The sequence below is a fragment of the Petaurus breviceps genome, unplaced genomic scaffold (genome assembly GCF_028583685.1).
Source record: "Petaurus breviceps papuanus isolate PSGF00001 unplaced genomic scaffold, PetGlider_PUasm1.0 131, whole genome shotgun sequence".
Lineage (NCBI taxonomy): Eukaryota > Metazoa > Chordata > Mammalia > Diprotodontia > Petauridae > Petaurus > Petaurus breviceps.
This window is the reverse complement of record NW_027185674.1, coordinates 4177753-4196318: the sequence shown is the minus strand read 5'-3', so window position 1 is coordinate 4196318 and position 18566 is coordinate 4177753. Positions and strand designations below refer to the sequence as shown.

The 18566-nt window shown below is 41.5% G+C and overlaps 1 protein-coding gene across 5 annotated transcripts in view; it reads right to left on the bottom strand.

Moving 5' to 3' along the window:
- The window catches only part of ZBTB7C (zinc finger and BTB domain containing 7C), a 161130-nt gene that overhangs the window by 107935 nt on the left and 34629 nt on the right, over positions 1 to 18566 (bottom strand). The window contains exons 1-2 of one of the 5 annotated variants that reach the window (XM_069104651.1): positions 17455 to 17552; positions 16582 to 16674 (exon numbers count right to left, since the gene is read on the bottom strand). The exons of 3 other annotated variants lie outside the window; for them this stretch is intronic. Coding sequence is in view for 1 of the 2 variants with exons in the window: in XM_069104593.1 (XP_068960694.1) it covers positions 17455 to 17552 (98 nt within the window). In the remaining variant the exon portion in view is untranslated. Of the gene's footprint in view, positions 1 to 16581; positions 16675 to 17454; positions 17553 to 18566 lie in introns of those variants that run through there. One more of the 5 variants, XM_069104593.1, reaches the window with a different exon arrangement.

Below are 18566 nucleotides of genomic sequence, written 5' to 3'. Positions count from 1 at the left end.
TCTATCTCTCCTTTCTCTCTCTCCCTCTCCTTCCCCCTCTTTTCTCTGATCTCTCTCTCCCTCTCTCCGTCTCTCTCTCTTTCTCCCTGTTCTATCTCTTTCTGTTCTGTCTCTGTCACACACACACACACACACACACACACACACCCTTTTAGTATCACCAAGTTGCCTTTTCCCAGACAAAAATATCAGATAAACTCATTCACACAGAGGTGATAAGGACAGAATGTTTGACTAGAGTCCTATCAGTCAGGGTGACTGTGTTTAAGAGGGCTGGGAAGGTAGCAGTGCTTGACTCAGCTTAGGCATGGAGTCCAAGATCCCACCACACTTATATACACAGACAAATCATGTCACTTCTCCTAACTTAAGTTTTCTCTTTAGCAAAAAGGAAATCATACTTGTACTGCCTTTCTCATAGGAGTATTTTTGAGCAAAGTGATTTATAAACCAAAAAGTGTTATAAAAGTATGGGAAACTGACCAAAGAAATGCATCCTGATGGTGGAATTTCTGGCAGTGTGATAGCCAGAGGAAGGAGATATTTTGAAGGTCTTCTTAAACCTCAAAGTACAAGATTTGTACCATCATAGATCCATTGAAGTATTGAAAGGAATACACTTGGAGTCTCACAGAATGTTGGAGATGCAAGCAAGGTAGCATCATCTAACACAACCCTTTACTAGATGGTAAGGTCTGTGATGGAAGGCACTGTTACAGCAAACTTTGTATCTTCCCCTAGCACTTAGAACAGTGCTCTCTGCAGAACAGGCAACTAGTTTAGTTTTTTTTTTTTCCCCATTGAATTTACCAAGGCTCCCAAAGGTTGATGGGACTTGCCCAAGATTACACACCTAAGTGTCAGAAACAGAAATGGAACCCAAGTTTCTTGACTTTCTATCTCTGTACCAGGTTACCCTCTTTTTATGAGTTTTGGAGGCCTGTAAGAAATGCTCATCAGAAAATGCTGAACTAAACAACTGCTAAAAATTGTTTTTACATGTAATTGGGGGAAAAGTATTATTTTAAAAGTGCAGAACTGCATTTGGCAGATTTGCACCACCTTACAGAAAGGTCTGGGGAAGAAACTAAAGCCCCCAAAGTGGAAATGCTAGGAAAAATAGTTTCAAGGTAAGATTGTGGTATCTTGCCTTGTTCACCTTGCCCTCTAACTGAGCTAGCCCTTAGAGAAAATTATCAGCCTATTAAAACTAATGAGGGTACAGGAGAAAACAGGGGAGGGCTGAAGTTCACAGAGAAGCCCCTCTTACTTTAGGCCTAGCATCCTGACTGGATTGAAGGCCAAAGGGAATGGGGCGAGCCTGAGGAGAGTAGGAAATGATTATATTATATAAGGCCCATTTAGCTGCCAGAGGCCTTCTGGAGCTGGAATTATACGTTTGTGAAGAAAAGGATGATATTATTGGAAATGGAGATCCAGCTGAACCAGGAAATGAGAGGAGATTTAAAATATCAGGATGCAAAGTTTACTAAAGGGATGAGAAGCCAGGCAGGAAGGGTGAGGAAGAGGGAGGAGGATGGGAAGAGATGGGGGAGGAGTGTGTGGAAGGGAGGAGGAGCAGATGTGGGGAAGATGAGGGAGGAGGGGAAGAATGGAGAGGAGGAGGAGGAAGGAGAGAAAAGAGGGGGTGAGGGAGGATACTGAGAAACTAGCTGACACAGCAGGGAGAGCTTGGGAAGAATTTCAGCACAATGAGCTTAGTCAGAAGATTCCTGGAGGTTGTCCGGCACCTTTTTGGCACTAAGAGAAAAAGGAGCTCGAGAAATGTTTCTGAAGAAGGGAGTACAGCGCCTTCCCCAAGACAGGGAGCAGGGCGAACTAGGCTTTGGGAAATCTTGGGAGACTCTGGGAGATCTTGATCGTTTCAACTAGGAGCACGTTGGAAGTGAGGGTATCTCCTGTGCCACGTAGGCTGCTGACCACTCCTAAACCCATCCTACACAGGAACCAGAAGCCAGTGGGACACCCCAAGCATAGATGCTTTGGAATGGGGCCCAGCTTGAAAATGATAAGCAAACCTAAAGAGCTGAGGTTTTGGAAGGGGCAGATGTGGGAGTGGATTGGGCTGCTCACTTGCAGATCAAGAGGGTTAGGTTGTTTGGGACAAAGGTGGGAACTGGGAGGGAGGGAAGGAGAAATATTCGAGGGTTATTTGCATGTAAGAAAGGAGCCTGAAGCCATCTTTGGAAGTCTGAATATCGTTCTACTGTCATCATCTCTACTATCTAGCTCTTGGCTGGTGTCCCAAAATCTAATCTCAGATCTAATCTCCCTTGTTACAGAGTTGCCTGGTGAAGTATAATAAGCAACCTTGAACTCAAATCTGCAAAACTACACATTGCTTTCTCTTTTCCTTCACCTCTCCTTTTGTATACATAAATGCGTATGCATATGCATATAACTGTATATATGTATACATGCATATTACATAACATATATTTAATGCATTTATATGTGCATGTGTGTGCTTAGTTAATATAGCTTTACAAAGCATGCCAATCACCTAGGGAGCTTGCTTTAAAGGGTTTAAGGACAGCCCAACTGCATATATATGTATGTGTGTGTGTGTGTGTATACACACACATATATATACACATATACATACATATATATGTATAGGTGTATGTATGAAAAAAAATCCCTTCTGTCTGCTAGAAAAACCATCATTAGAGTTTTCGCCTCCCTAAATTCCTGGATCAAAACGCAAATTTCTCTGCATAGGGTAATTTTAAAAGCTTATCAGTGGTTAACACTTTAGTGTGAATGATTTCCTCCCAGATGACTGAGATTGGGCACTGTAACAAAGGGAGTTTTGATATGGAGGAGGAGGGAGGGGTGATTTTGGAACTTAGGGCCCCACTGGGGAGGTTCAGCGACAGAGTGGGAGGCACCAGGTAGGAGGCATCAAAGACAAACTGCCTATTTGGCTGGCCCAATTCCTTAGCCACTGTTATGACAACAGTGCACTGATGGGCAGGGCTACAGGCAAGTCATAGAATTGCAGAACATTGGAGTTCAAAGGTGCCTTCAGAGCCTGACCCACTCATTTTGTAGACGAACCTCTCATGGTACCTCATTTTGCACTTATGGAGACACATTGCAGCATAATGGAAGGAGAAATTTATCTTCAAGTGAGGAAGATGTGGGTTCAATTCCAGCCCTGACCCAATAGGCCTCTCTAAGGCTGTAAATTATAGATGAGATATTGATCGTCATCAGTAGAGGAGGGAGAATTACACAAGGGGAATTCCCCACCCTTGGGAAATCGCTGATCTAGAAGAAGAACAACAATATGCAGGAAGGTAATTTTGCATATTGTGATGAGATTCATGTTTATTGTTTTAAGGGCTACGAAGGACTTTATATACATTTTCTCATTTGGTCTCATTATGGTAAACTGTACCCTTTGTCCTCCATTAGCCATGAGGATTGGGATTAGGTCTTGCTGTCTTATATTTTACCTTTGTCCTATCCCACTAGGGACCTAGAAATTAATGTGGCATTCCAATCTTCAGTGCCTTGGAATGAAGGCAAGAGAGACAACAATGAACAAACTCAAAAAGCCCAGCCAGAGTCAGAACTATAAGTGTCCAGGTCTTTTGTCATGCCTCTGAATGGAGCAGAAGTAGCTTGTACAGGGTCAGCCATTGTAGAAGGCAGTCCTGTGTTCTTAGAGGAGAATTATTTCTGAAATCCTATAGAGGGTGATCTGCTCTTTGGAGAGCTGGAGTGGAGGGAATTTGAGAATACTCCCCAAAGAATGCATTTTCTAAGGGTGGAGAAAAGCTGAGTGCTAGAAAGTGGGAAATAAAAAACAGTTGCAAGAAACTTTGTAGCCTGGATTCCTTTGGTTTACAAATCAAAAAAATGGGTTAAAGAGGCCAATGTGGTTAAACAAGAATGTAGAGTCAAAAGAACAGGACCAGGAAACCCAATGGATTTTTTATTCCTAAAATCTTGGTATGAAAAAAGACCATAGACTCTTGGATCAGGAAAGCATTGTGCACATCACAGGGTCATAGATAAAGGTCTAGAAGGGACCTAACAGTCCAAAACCAGAAATATTAAGTGACTTGCCCAGAGTCCCACAAGTAATAGAGGTGAGATTTGAATCCAGTCTCTCTTACTGTAGAGTCTGCGCTCTTTTTCCCCAGTAATACCTGCTTCAATCAACCCCTTCATTTTAAACAGGAAGAAATAGGAGTACATTAGTCAGTGGCGTAAGAACAATTCAAGTGAATTTTTAAAAAAATTATTAAGTGCCTCCTATGTGGCAGGTACTATGCTAAATGGTAGGGATACAAAAATGGAAAGAAAAAAAAAACCAATGACCCCAAAACATAATCACTACTGTCAAGGAACTTCCAGTCTAATCAGGGGGCTCTAGGCATGCAAAGAGCAGCTAGATGGGACAGTGGATAGAGTACCAAGCCTAAAATCAGGAAGGTTTATCTTCCTGAGTTCAAATCTGGCCTCAGACATTTACTAGCTGTATGACCCTGGGCAAATCTAGGGTTTGCCTCAGTTTCCTCATCTGTAAAAATGAGTTGGAGAAGGAAATGGCAATAGCACTCCAGTATCTTTGCCAGGAAAACCCCAAATGGGGTCACAAAGAGTCAAACAAGACTGAAATGAACAACACAGATATGTATATAAATATATCAGCAACAGCAGCATTTATATAGTGCTTTAAGGTTTGCAAAATGCTTTAAGAATACCATCTCATTTGATCTTCATAACCATCTTGGGAAGTAGTTGCTATTATTATCCCCATTTTATAGATGAGGAAACCAAGGCAGAGAGAAGTTAAGTGACTTGTTCAGGAATTGTTCATGAATATTAAGTGTCAGAGGCAGGATTTGAACTTGGGTCTTCCTGACTCAGTTGCTCAATCCGCTGTCACCTACCTGCCTCCTTACACATACTTACAATACAAATTGAGTGTAATAGGAGATAAGGAGAAATTCAGAAAAGGTTCTACAGGAAAAGCTGAAGAGAGGGAGATCGCTTCTTGCTGGGGGCATTAAGGGAGTCTTCAAGGAGGTTTGAAATACTTGAGCTGGGTCTTAAAGAGAAGTAACTTGCCTATGGTTATACATGAATTAGTAGCAGAATCAGGCCTAGAAGCCAGGTCAACTGGTTACCAGTACAATGTTCTTTCCACTAAAGTCAGGTAAGACTTACTAGAGAGTAGAAAATGTGAGTGATTAAAGCTCCCTCTTCTTCTTCATCCCCCCAAAAGGTAAATGGAAAAGAGTTGTGAAGAACAGCAAATAGCAAAATGCTGACATTGGGAAGTGGGACAATACTGGCTATAGAAAGATACCCAAACTTGGTTAGGAAAAGTAGGTCCCTCAAAGGGAGATCTGTGACATGGTGAAGAAGGAATAGAAGGCAGGCGAGACCCCCCTTTTCTCTCTGACTTTGTAGGAGATAGGCAAGGGGGGCAGAGAACTGTTGGTGACAGGGTCTCCTCTGGGGGGTAGATAATTAGCAATGAACAATGGGAATGAAGAATTCTCCCCAAAGAAGCCAGGTCTAAGCTCTGGCCTTGGCCCTGGGCTCCCTGAAACTGCTCATTCCCAAGGAAAATTTTAGAATTCTCAGGTCCCAAGGTTTCAAATCTGGGGTTCTCCCTCTGACTTCAATTAAAGGTCAAAGTCACCATGTGTGGAACAGAGAAGCAGTTGGTCTGGCTTAACCACTTCTATCATCTTCATTTCCTCTCCACTTTCATGGCTATCACCCTAATTCATTTCCCTACCATCTCTTGGCTAGACTGGAAAAGAGTCTTCTAATTGGACTCCCTGCCTCCAGTTTTTCCTTTCTCCAATCCATCCTCCCCAAAGCTGCCCAAAGCACAGGTCACTCCCCTGCTCAAGAAGCTTCTATGATTCCTCATGCCACTAGAATAAAATTCAAACTCTTCAGATTGACAATTAAAGCCCTTCACAGTTGGGCACTAACATCATCTTTCTATACTGATTTCACATTATTCCACACACACACACACACACACACACCTTCCAGCCACACTGGACATCACTGTAAGAGGGACACTATCTTATCTCCTGCCCCTGGGCCTTTGCACAGGCTGTGCCCAGTGCCTGGGATTCTCTCCTTCCTCACCTCTGTCTTTCAGTGTTTTCAGCTCTAGTATCACCTCCTACATGGTCTTTTCTGATTCTCCGGTTGTTAGCGCCCCCATCCTCCAAAATTACTCTGCATTCATTTTGTATTTTTTAATCTTTGTGCATGCTGTCCCTCTCCTCCCACTCCACCCCCCAACATAATGTAAGCTCTCTGAGGACAGGAATGGCTTAGTTTTTATCATTCATTTTGTTTCGTTTTGTATCTCCATGGATTGGCATATCATCTAGCAGATCGCAGGATTCAAATGACTGAACTGAATAGGTCTAAAGGGAAAAAGGGTCCCCCATCTGCAGAGGAAGCCATATTAAGGGTCCCTCTTTTCCTTCTAAACATAAATATCAGAGGTGAAGAATTCAGGCTGAGCATTACTGGAATTGATGAAACAACAGGCCAACTCTCACCCTTGGGGCTTCAATTGAGTGAAAGCTTAAAGAATCTCCATATCTGATGGACACGATGGATACTGACACTTGCCATTTAAAAGGACCAGCGGAGTAGATTGTCAGTTACATGGTGTGACAGGAAGGGCTTGAGGGAGACTCTCCTTGTGCTACCAATTCTCCAACTTTCTGTTTGATGCCAATAATCTCTCACTTCTACCTTTCACTCACTATTCACAGATTCATTCACTATTGGATTTTACCAATCAGAGATGCTTAGAAAAGGATGCTTACACCATACTGCAATGGCCTCTGAGGTCCCTTTTATTTCTGAGAGTCTGTGATTCTTTTGGGGCTAAAGACTGTTCTGTTAAAAAAAAAAATCCTGAGAGTTGACAATCAGCCCATCAGTCAACAAGCATTTAACAAACACTAAAGTGTTGGTGACATTCTACCCAAGAAAGGAGCAGAGTGGTTTGAAATCCAGGGAACTGTGAATAGGTAGGAGCTAGGAGACAGATAGGAGGAAAGTATTAAAAGGAGAGAAACATGTACAGAAGGGGAGGGCAGAGAGTCACAAAGTCAAGCATCACAGACTACAATTCCACCGAACCACAGGATCTCAAGTCTCTTCCTCCCTAGCTTTTCTAATATATTCCTATTGATAGAGGGGATTCCATTTCCCCTGCTTTTCCACCTTCACAAGAAAGTAGCTCCCTGGAAGTCACAGGTCTTATCTGAAGGCCATTAGCAACTTGATTGGCAGGGCTTTAGCTAAGATTGGGGGCACCAAGAAAGAAATCCAACCAGTAGTTCCCAGGACCATAAATTTAGAACTGAAAAGCTTATTCTCAGCTCCAATCCCACTCTTTGGGGGACTAGGAAATTGAGGTCCAGAGAGATTAAAAGACTTCCCCAAGACCACATAAACAGAAAGTAGCAGAAGCAGATTCAAACTCAGGTCTTTGGATTTGAAGAATAAACCCAAGAATTACTTCAGGGGCTCCCACACCATGTGTTGCCCATCTGGAAGTTTATATGCCACCTAATTGAAAAGGAACCACTCCTAATGCTCTAAGCAGAATCCTCTTAGATACATGTGGGGGTGGGTGGGTGATTGGGTAGAAGAGCACTGAAAGGTGAGAAAAAAGGGGGGAAGGAAAGCAAAAAACGGAGAGGGGCAAACATCACAGGCTTTCAATCAGCTCCTTCTCATTCCCTAAAGGGACTACTATATCAAAGTTTCTGTTCATGTTTCCATGCGTACTTTCTCCTACTGACCCTTACATGCACAGGATTGCACACACATCTGTTGAAAGCTTCCTTAGCACCATTGGCTATTATTTTCTCTTTCTCTAAGTCTACCTAAGAATAATACCTATTGCACAAGGAAGCCAATTTCTGTTTAAACAAAATAAGAATAATATTAAGAAAAAGACTAAGGGACAAAAAGCACACGAGGAAGGTCTGGGTATAATTAAATCTAGTACCAAGATAGATAAGTCAATAGTGAAACTCATAAAGAAAGAAGAAAAAAATGAATAAATTAAAAACTTCTATAATATTATTATTACTATGAAATAAAATGATCCAAAGTCCTGGTAAAAAATAAATTTCTTCATATTCTCCAGAGATCATGGATGAGAATAAAAATCTCCAGAATGACTCAAAAGAGAAATAAAACTTCTAAAAGGAGAGAATAGGATAGAAATTGAATATGATAGCATAACTTTTAAAGAAGAATTAACAAAAACAAATGACAAAGTATCTCTTAGAATATGTGACAGAGATTCTCTCCAGTGTTGTAGATAATCTGAAAAACAGAATGACAGATCTGGAATCCAAAAATACAGAAGCAGAAGAAGATTTGGCAGAAGAGAAGTAAACGACACCTTTAAAAGGATGCATGAATTTAAAACAATCCAAAGGAATTGAAAACCAAAAGCCTGAATGCCGATCATACCGTAAGAAACAATGCAAGAAAATTGCCCAGAATTTTTGAAAAATGGTGAATAATTGAATGCACATATCATCACAGAAAATAATGAATAAAATTCCACAGGACATAGTAATTAAATTTCATGATTCCAACTTCAAACAACAAATTGTGTAAACATCCAAGAAAAAGATTTTCAACTATAGAAGGATTTCAATTCTAATAATCCAAGACTATACCACATCTAGAAGAAATTAGAGAAGAGAATGTGATAGGATATTGTAAAAATAAAGACACTCAAGATGCAATCCGCCAAGAGATTTAAGGGTCTATACAGTGCCCCAAACTCTGTTGATCTAGTAAATACAAAGACAAAAGTCAAACGGGCTCCTTAAGGAGCTTATATTCTTTCAGAAGACTATTTTACACATATACATATATACACAAAATTTACAAAATAAATACAAAGTAATTTCTGGGTAGGCACTAGCAACTGGAGGGATTGGGAAAGGTCTCCTGCTATGTTTGAACTGAGCTTTACATCAAACTAGGGATTCCCAGAAACAGAGGAGATGGAATGAATTCAAATAATGTATCATGTAGAATTAGATCTAATAATCTATGAAAAAAGATGTACTTTCAACAAAAGAGACATTTACTATATTATTGAACAAAGAGATAGGAGTAGTTCATTCTTCTTGCAAAAACTCCAAATAAGAGAAACACAAGAAAATTAAATAATTATGATTCTCAAGAAAGGACTAAATAAAAAAAAATTCTCTCCAGGACATGTTTAAAAATAATAATAAGTTCCTTCTCTTTCCCTCTTCCCACTTTGCTCCTAATTCTAGACCACTGTGGTGGTGATCAAGCAATTATCTCCTCTCTTGGTACTGACTCTTCATGTGTTTTTTCCAATTTGTCTACAAACAGGCTCTGCTTTTCTCAAACACAAATATGCCTGACCTTGACCCTTCCACACCAACTAGCTGCCATCCAACCCTCCCTTGCCCCATACCTATACTCCCTCACTGCAAAACTTCTTGGAAAAAAATAGTCTTCCCATCCTCCCCTTCGCCAACTTCCACTATTCACTTTTCCCTTGCTGTCTGGTTTCTGCCCACACAAACTGACTAAAGCTGACCTCTCAAAGGTCCCTAATCACTTCTTGATTTTCAAAGCCAAGGAATTTTCCTTGGTCTTCATCATCCTTAACTTCTGTGTAGTTTCTGACATCATGTTCTCCTCTTCTCTCTTGGTTTTAGAATTGCTGAGATCTCCTGGATTCCTTCCCGCATCTCTGTCAGTTTCTTGTTCCTTTCCTTTAATGGTTGTTTCTCTTCCCAGTCACGTTTCCCAATGTTTTGTTCTTGGCTTTCTCCTGCTTTTTCTCTATACTGTCTCCTTGATCATCACATTCACTTTCACGACTTTGACTTCCTCTTCTGCGCAAATGGTTCCAAAATTCAAGGTGGTAGATTGTAAACCTATAAGACAGCTTCTCTCTAGTGTTAACTCCTACAACTTTAACTCAATGACTAAAATTGAGCTTATTATCACCCTTCTAATGTCACTTGTTCATAACTGTGACATTTCCATTCAACTAGTCTTCAAGTTCAAACCCTCGGTACTATTCCTAATTCTTCCCTTCTCCTTCCCTCTAGATTCTGCCTCCATAAAATCCCTTGTATTCCTTCCTTCCTCTCTATTCTCATTATCACCACTATTATGGAAAGTGTCCCAAGAGTCTTAGTGCAGTTTAAAATGTTACTAGCTTAGTGCGCTAAGGCTTACGGGACACCTTACATAGACCTTCATTACTGCCCACCTGAACTATCACAATAAGCTTTTTTTTTTCAAGGTTATACATATTAAACATATTTCCACATTAGTTGTGTTGTGAAAGAAGAAACAGAACAAAAAGGAAAAACCACGAAATAAAAAAAGTGACAATAATATGCTTTGATCTGCATCCAGACTCCATAGTTCTTTCTAAGGGTCTGGATAGCATTTTCCATCATGAATCTTTTGGAATTGTCTTGATCACTGTATTGTTGAGAAAAGCTAAGGCTCATAGTTGATCATCACACAATGTGACAATAGCCTTTTAACAAGTGTTTCGTCTCTGTTCTCTCTCCAGTCCCACCCCCAACCCATCCTTCGAAAGGATGCCAGATGATGTCTCCTCTTTGACCTGACTCTCCCGTGCCCAAGACCCTAGAATGGCTCCTGATTGCCTACCAAATAAAAGTCAAATAACTTTGCCTGTCATTCATTTCTCTTCACAATCTGGACTAACCGACTATTCAAGGCTTGTCTAATAGAATTCCACACTATAAACTCTTTGCTTCCTGCCCCTCATAAATACTTTATGCTCTATATGATTTGTGCTGTTGCTTATACTTATTTTCTATGCCTGTGATCAATTTAATTCAACAAGCATTTATCAAAAGCCTAGTAAGTACAAAGCACTGTGCTAAGTGTTGGAGATGCAATGACAAAAACAGTACAGAGTCCACTCTCAAGAAGCTTACATTCTACTGGAAGGATACAACATATGTACAAATAAGTAAGTACAAATTATATGGAAGATTTTTGTTGTTATTCAATCATTTCAATTGCGTATGATTCTTCTTGACCCCATTTGGGGTTTCCTTGGCAAAGATACTGGAGGGGTCCTATCCTCCTCCAGTTCATTTTATAGCAGAGGAAACCGAGGCAAACAGGGTCAAATGACTTGTCCAAGGTCACAGCTAGTAAGTGTCTGAGGCAGATTTGAATTCCTGACTCCAGGCGCAGCACTCTTATCCACTGCACCAACCTAGCTGCCCTTATGTAAGATACTAGTCCTTTAAAATGTTACTCTTTCAGCACTCTGTTGCTGAGTTGTCTGCTTCGCTCAGAGTTCTAAAAGAAAAACCAAGTCTGGCTCAGAGTTCTGAGACAGGTGTTCATTTTCTTCCAAGTGACAAGCTGTAGTATATTGGAGAGACACGAATATTAGAACTGTGTTATGATTCAGGGACAAATGTGATCTATCTAATTATAGACAGAGGATAAGATTTTGGTTACTAACCACAAGTTAAAATAGGATCATATTCAGAAAGGACCAAGAATCTGAACCAAGAAAGATAGATAGATAGAGAGAGAGAGAGAGAGAGAGAGAGAGAGAGAGAGAGAGAGAGAGAGGTGAAAGGATGGATTTCAATAGTACAACTAAATTCGAAGCTGGAAGTGATCCATACTATAGTTGTTGATACTTAGGAGGAAGTCTAACTGTGAACAGAGTAACAGGCTGGAAGCAGGGAATCAGAGAAGTCAACTTGCTGATCAACTAGTTTGGTTGAGATCTTATGCCTAGAAAGATGTGAGATCACTTCAGCTCAGCGGTGGAAGCATCTGCTCAATTGAGAGAAGCGAAGTTCATCAAGGAAATTTTGTAGCCAGCTTCTGAGAGAGAAAGAGGACACTAAAGTTTATGATTCCACTCTTAAGAAGTTACCTGGAACACAGGTTCTCCTGACTCATGCCTCTCCCTTGGCAAGTTCCTATCAGTGTCCATCCCTCCACAGCTGCTGAGTACAGTGGTGGGAAAGAGTCGAGGAAGTTTATGTGTGGATCACGATGGATATTATTATTTATGCTTTTGCTTTAATAGAGGAATACCTGTGATGTTGCTGTTGTTTCTTTTGCCTTGTTGCATCATTTCAGTCATGTCTGATTCTTTGTGACCCCGTTTATAGTTTTCTTGGCAAAGATACCAGAATGGTTTGCTATTTCCTTCTTCAGTTCATTTCACACATGAGGAAACTGAGGCAAACAGGGTGAAGTGACTTGCTCAGGGTCACACAGCTAAGTAAGTGTCTGAGGCCACATTTGAACTTAGGTCTTCCTGACCCAGCACTCTATTGATTTCTTCTCTTAGTTACCCCTCGTGAGAATATAATCCCCTGAGAGTGCAAACATAACCATGTGCTAGGGATCCTTCTCAAGAAACATACACCTGCCAATGTGAGGGCAGACTGGAGTGAGTGAGCCAGCCCAGAGAGTGAGGAGGTGTCCATACAGTCTGTGCGAGAGGTGTGAGGTACATCTTGGGGAGACACCCAAGTAGAACATGGAATGAAATTCAATAGAGCGGGAAACACTAACTTGGGGGGATGGCAGGAGGAGAGGGGATGATCAGAAAAATAACCAGGCAGGGGGTGTCAGTGGAGCTGAGCTGAGCCCTCGAGGGATCCAGCGATACGAAGAAGGAGACGTGGGGGAGGCGAACACTGGGCATGACCAACCTTTGTCTTTTCGATGTTTGAAGTTTCTGAAGGGATTTGCGGGGACATTTGTGGGGAAGTGTCTCTTGTGTCAAAACCCAGCAGCTATTTAAAGCTCAGGTAAGTGCTGCCTCCTACACAGAGAGGGGATTCTCTTGCCCTCCCCTGGTCGTTAGTGCTTTTCCCTGCCCATTACTTCGTATTCACTCATCTATGAACATCTTGTAGCTTCCCTGTACAATGTAAGTTTCTTGAGGGCAGGGGCAGTTTTGATTTTGTCTTTGTAATTCCAGACCTTGGTACAGCACCTTGTGAGATTTTCTCTTTTTCATCAGGACATGCAATTTCACAGTATAGTGAACTCCCAGTGAGGAAACTCCCTTCACCAGATCTAGATAGGGATGAGACAGCCAGTTTGAGAACTGGAAGACCTGGGTGAAGCCAGGTCCTGACATTTGTCATTCTGGGCAAGTCACTCGTACTTCAGGTAACTCTTAGGACTCTAAGACACAGAACAGTTGCCTTACAAACAGCAGGAGCTTAATCAACGCTTGTTCAATGACTGCATAAAAACAAAATATAGTTTATTGTTTTACTTTTTAAATTTTTTTTTTTTTTTGCTTTTTGGAGGGGAGAAGGCAGGGCAATTGGGGTTAAGTGACTTGTCCCAAATCACATGGCTAGTAAGTGTTAAGTGTCTGAGGTCGCATTTGAACTCAGGTCCTCCTGACTCCAGGGCCAGCACTGTATTCACTGTACCAACGAGCCGCCCCTGTTTTACTTTTTTAAGGAAAATAAAATCAGTTAAGACAAAGAAAAGAAGATGAGATAGTGAAATACACCCTCCCCCTCCATACCAACGAAGGCATCTATCTCTTGAACTGTCCTTTGCCCAGTATTCTTGCCTTCTGACCACACTGTTTTTCATCATATGGGCATTTTGACTGTGGTGAAAAAGAAAGAAGAAAGAGTCATTATCAGAGAAAAGGAAAGAGAGGAGAACCCAAGTCTATTAGTGAAACCTGCTACTCTCCTGAGAAGGGACAGCAGAAAATGACCTAGGAAATCTTCCTGGAATTGGCCATGGAATCCTTCAGTTTACTGCCTTGCTTCTCATATTGAAAACTATTGATCAATTCTTCTAGGGAATCTAGAAAACATGACTCCCTTCCTCTTGTTTCCCTGTTGAATTTTTTCTCTAAGTATTTTAAAGTCAAACTCAAATGTTACTCTTCCACAAAGCCTTCCCTAGTTCCCCCTCTTGGTAACAATTTCCCTTCTGGGACCTCGCACAGCATTTGTTGTACATCTCTCTAATGCACTTATCCTAGAACAATGTGTTATCATTCTTCTAGACAATTAGCTCCCTGAAGGCAGAGACTGCATCCTGTCCACACTCTGCACTTCCCCTGGTATGCCATGTTTAGCTTTCAATAAGGACTTAATGGATATTTGTTGAATTAGCTTGAATTAAAGTGAACTAAACTGAACGTCAGCTTCGATCAGTAGTAGTGAAATTGTTCAGGGAAGTAGAGGCCAGTTGCTCTGTTTTTATTTTAAAACCACAAAGGAGAAGAGCAAAGCCTTTGACTATTGTCCCATCACAAAGAATAAAATGGGGGGGGGAGCAATGATTGCTTTAGCTGTGGTCTGATGAGATGATTGGAGGGAGAAGGCAACCTATAGGAAACAGACAACTTGTTTGTGTGTACCATTCAGCAGTCTGGAGTCACCCCCATGCTGCTATGCTTTTTATTCATAGAAACAAAGCCTACCTTTCCAGGGAGAGAAACCAACCATCAACTTTGAATTATGCGGCCTTGTAACCGCTTACTGTGCCTAATCTGAGTTACTGTGATTTAGGACCAGAGGATCTCAGAGTGGGAAGGGACTCTGGAGAGCACCCATTCAACCCTCTCATTTTACAAGGGAGGAAACTGAGGCCCAGAGAAGGGAAATGACTTACTCAAGGGTACGCTGCTAGTTGATGGGTGAACTAGGATTTGAACCCAGGTCACTTGCCTCTGCAGACCTGAAAACAGGAAAACCCATCTTTCTGAGTTCAAATCCAGCCTCAGACTCTCAGGGTGACCCTCAACAAGTCACTTAACTCCTATTTGCCTCAGTTTCCTCCTCTGTAAAATGAGCTGGAGAAGGAAATAGCAAACCACTCCAGCATCTTTGCCAAGGGAACCCCAAAAGGGGACATGAAGAGTTGGACACAACTGAAATGACTGAATGCATTTAGAGCCAAAAGTTAGGGCACATAATCTAAGAGATCTGAGTTTTATTCCTGGATCTGCCTTTGACAAGGTGTGTGGTCTCAAATAAGTTGCTTCTCTTCTCTAGGTTTCTATAAAATGAAGGGTTTGGACTAGCTCTGCACATAGTAGGCTTTCACATAAGTCAAGTTGTTACATGTGGTGTAAGAACATTATATTCCTTTCCTAAAAATAAACATTTTGATACTGGTGATATTTTCCTCTCTAAAATAATCAGTATGAAATGATTTAATGTTTCAAAGGAGATTTAGAATATTATTTATAGATGACATTTACATAGTACTTTAAGGTTTGCAAATTGCCTTATCTAAGTTATTTGATTATATGTAACAATTTTGTGGATAATAATAGGTTTAATTTTTCTCTATTTTGCTTCAGAGTTTTCTCAACGGAGGGTATTCTACACTTGTCTCCCCAGAGAAACATCTGTGAGTTCCATTAAAGCATTTCAGAGAAAAAAAAAAAGTAACTTATGGCTAAATGAGTTGGGAAAAAAAAAACAATCTAGTTCAAAAGTTCTTAATCTGGGGTCTGTGAACTTGTTCTTTCAAAAAAATATATTTTGATAAATTTATTTTAATGTAATTGGTTTCTTTTGTTGGCCTATGTATTTTATCTTATGTATTTGAAAACCTGTTCTGAGAAGGTCTCTATAGGCTTCCCCAGATTGTTGGAAGGATCTATGGCACATAAGAAAGGTTAAAGTCCCTTGTTCTAAGGGGTGAGGAACTGTGTCCTCAAGGTCACATGCTGCCTTCAGACCTAGGTCCCCACCCCTGTACCTAAATGATCATTAGGGTTGATCTTAGATTGTAAACCTAATAAATCTGGGTTTAAGTCATTTATACAGGGAACTCTCTTATTACCTTTAATAACATAAGATTCAACTTACAAAAACATAGAATTAGCCAAAGCATGGCACACCCGGCTTATGCACCCTGCTGTCCCTGCATTCTATCCAAAATACTAGCCCTTCATAACGATGGCAGTAGCTAACATTTGTATGGTGCCGAGCATTTTATCAGTATTACCTCATTTGATCCTACCAACAACCTAAGGAGGCAGGTGCTGTCACTATCCCCGTTCTACAACTCAGGATACTGAGGCAAACAGAGGTTAACGGACTTGCCCTGGGTCACACAACTGGTAAGTGCATTAGGCTCAATTTGAACTCAGGTCTTCCTGCTATCTATTATGCTACATTGCTTCCTCAGTGTTTCAGTATTTCAAATGTTTCTGTCTCTGGGCAGTAACTTCCTTATCTGTAAAACGAAGGAACAAGACTGGGTGATTCCCTAAAGTCTGTCTCCTAGTTATAATGTTCTGGGATTCTATGAATGCATTGCATAGTGTAGTGGAAAGAACAAGAAACCTGGGAATTACTGTTTTACAGAGTTCATGTTTTGTCTCTCCCATGGGCATTGGAGCTTTTTTAAAGAAGGGACTGTATGCTTCCTCTCTTTGTATCCCTAGTACTTAGTACAGTGCCTGGTATATAGTAAGTGCTTACTAAATGCTTGTAGACTTGACTAACTTACCATGTGATCTTGGCTAAGTCACTTTTCTTCTTTGAACCTCAGTTTCTCCATCTGCTTCATGCCCTACCTGCCTCATGAGTATGTTGTTGGGATCTAAAAAGATAAGGAATAAGGGAAAGTCTTGAAGGTACATAGTTCCCAGCAGATGCCCAGGATTATTATCATTATTATTTTCAAAGAGCTAGAAGTGGCAAAGAAGAGAAAATCAAAAGGGGGAAGCAAGAGAACTGAAATCCCAAGCTAAATTTGTTTCTGAATCAGTCAGCACAGATGTGCTCTGGAGTCATGCAGATGGAGCCCTTCCCTTGGAACACAACCATCCATTCTGCTCAGCTACCACATTGCTGGGGGGGAAGCTGTAAGGGGGAGCCAGAGCTGGGCCCTAGATTTAGGTCCCCCATCTGGCACATCACAGGATCCCGACACGCCACCCGCTCAGTCAGCTGGTGAATTCTCCTTGTCTGGGCATGCCTCTTTACATTTGGTTAAGCCTACGTGCCTATGTGTGCTGGGGGGCAGGGGGTGGGGAGGACATACAGATCAATGTTGCATTCCTTCCTGTGTCTCAGAACCTGGGCAAAAAAAGGAACTGCTCAATTTCAGAAAACCACCCAATTCCCGAAAACTGCCCCCTCCCCTCTCCATTTATTCAAGTCACAAGGGCCCTGTTGAGGTTTTGAGGTTTCTCTGGGATCTAGTGGTGAGTAATGATGGCCAGACCCTGCCCCAATAGCCCAGAATGCCTCTGTCTGAGGCTCTGTCTACCTGCTCCCAGAACAGCTGGTCAATTTGGTTTTTAAATGATCAAGAAGATGGTTCATTCAAAGAAAGAACGGCCCTGAACCTGTTGTTAGGTGTCAGGTAAACAAATACCTGGTCACTGGAATGCCATTTTCAGTTTTCCTCTGATGGCTGTGATGATGTACATCTTGTTTCCAGCCGTTGCACTGATAAGATGCCATCCTTCCTCCCTGTATGAAGATGATGTTAATTGAATGCAGCACGTGTTCTGTGTCTGTTCATATGTATGTGTTTGAGAAGCAACATGACAAAGCAAAAGAGGTCACTAGAGTCTGAGTCTGGGTGCCGGAAGGAACCCTGGAGATTGTGTAGGCCTGGGATGGAGAACCTGCAGCCCCAGTTGCAGTTTTATAGAACAGTTCTGTAAAAGTTGGGTTCAGTCAAAAGGTCACACTAAAGAACCCAGAAGGCCACATTAGCCTGAAGGTCGAACTTAAGGACCTAGGAGGCCACACGTGGCCTGAAGGCTGAAGGTTCCCCACCCCTGGGTAGGCAATGACCTTAGCTTTATGATTTGGGGCAAACTACTCCCTCTCTCTGGGCCTCAGTTTCCTCATCTGTAAAATGAAAGGGTTGCATTTTCTGAGGACACTCCCAGTTCTAAATCTTATGAACTTATGATCACAGGTATAAACCTTAACTGAATAGATGGGGGAAAACCTCCCAATAGTTAGAATTATCTAAAAGCTTCCTTAAGAGGTTTTGAGATCCCTGTTGCCGAACGTCTTCAAGCAGAAAGTTCTGAGGAATGTTGGAGAGGAGCTTGATTCTGTTGGTCAGGGCTAGAGAAAAAGAATTGGCAACTTGAGGTCTCTGACTCAGGGATTCTATGATTGGCTCCTACTGCAGCAAGAAGAGACTGCTTACCAAAGTCCTACCTCCCCTTTTCAAAGTCCAGTTTATGTATTTCTGGATGATCCCTGCAAGAAATGATAACTTCCTTCTCTGTACTAAGTCTGTATCACTCTTAAGATACCTACAGCATCCAGCCACGTGCTATAGTTATTTGTGAACATATTTTCACCCAAAGTGAGCTCTCAGAGAGCTAAGAACAAGCCTTATACATCTCTGTACACCACTGAGCACCCAGCAAGGTACCGTGCCCAATCTGTGGTGTGATTTGTCTCAGATGCTTTGTGAAGGACATCTTTCAAGTTAACTCTAGCCTTCAATGAAATTTATAG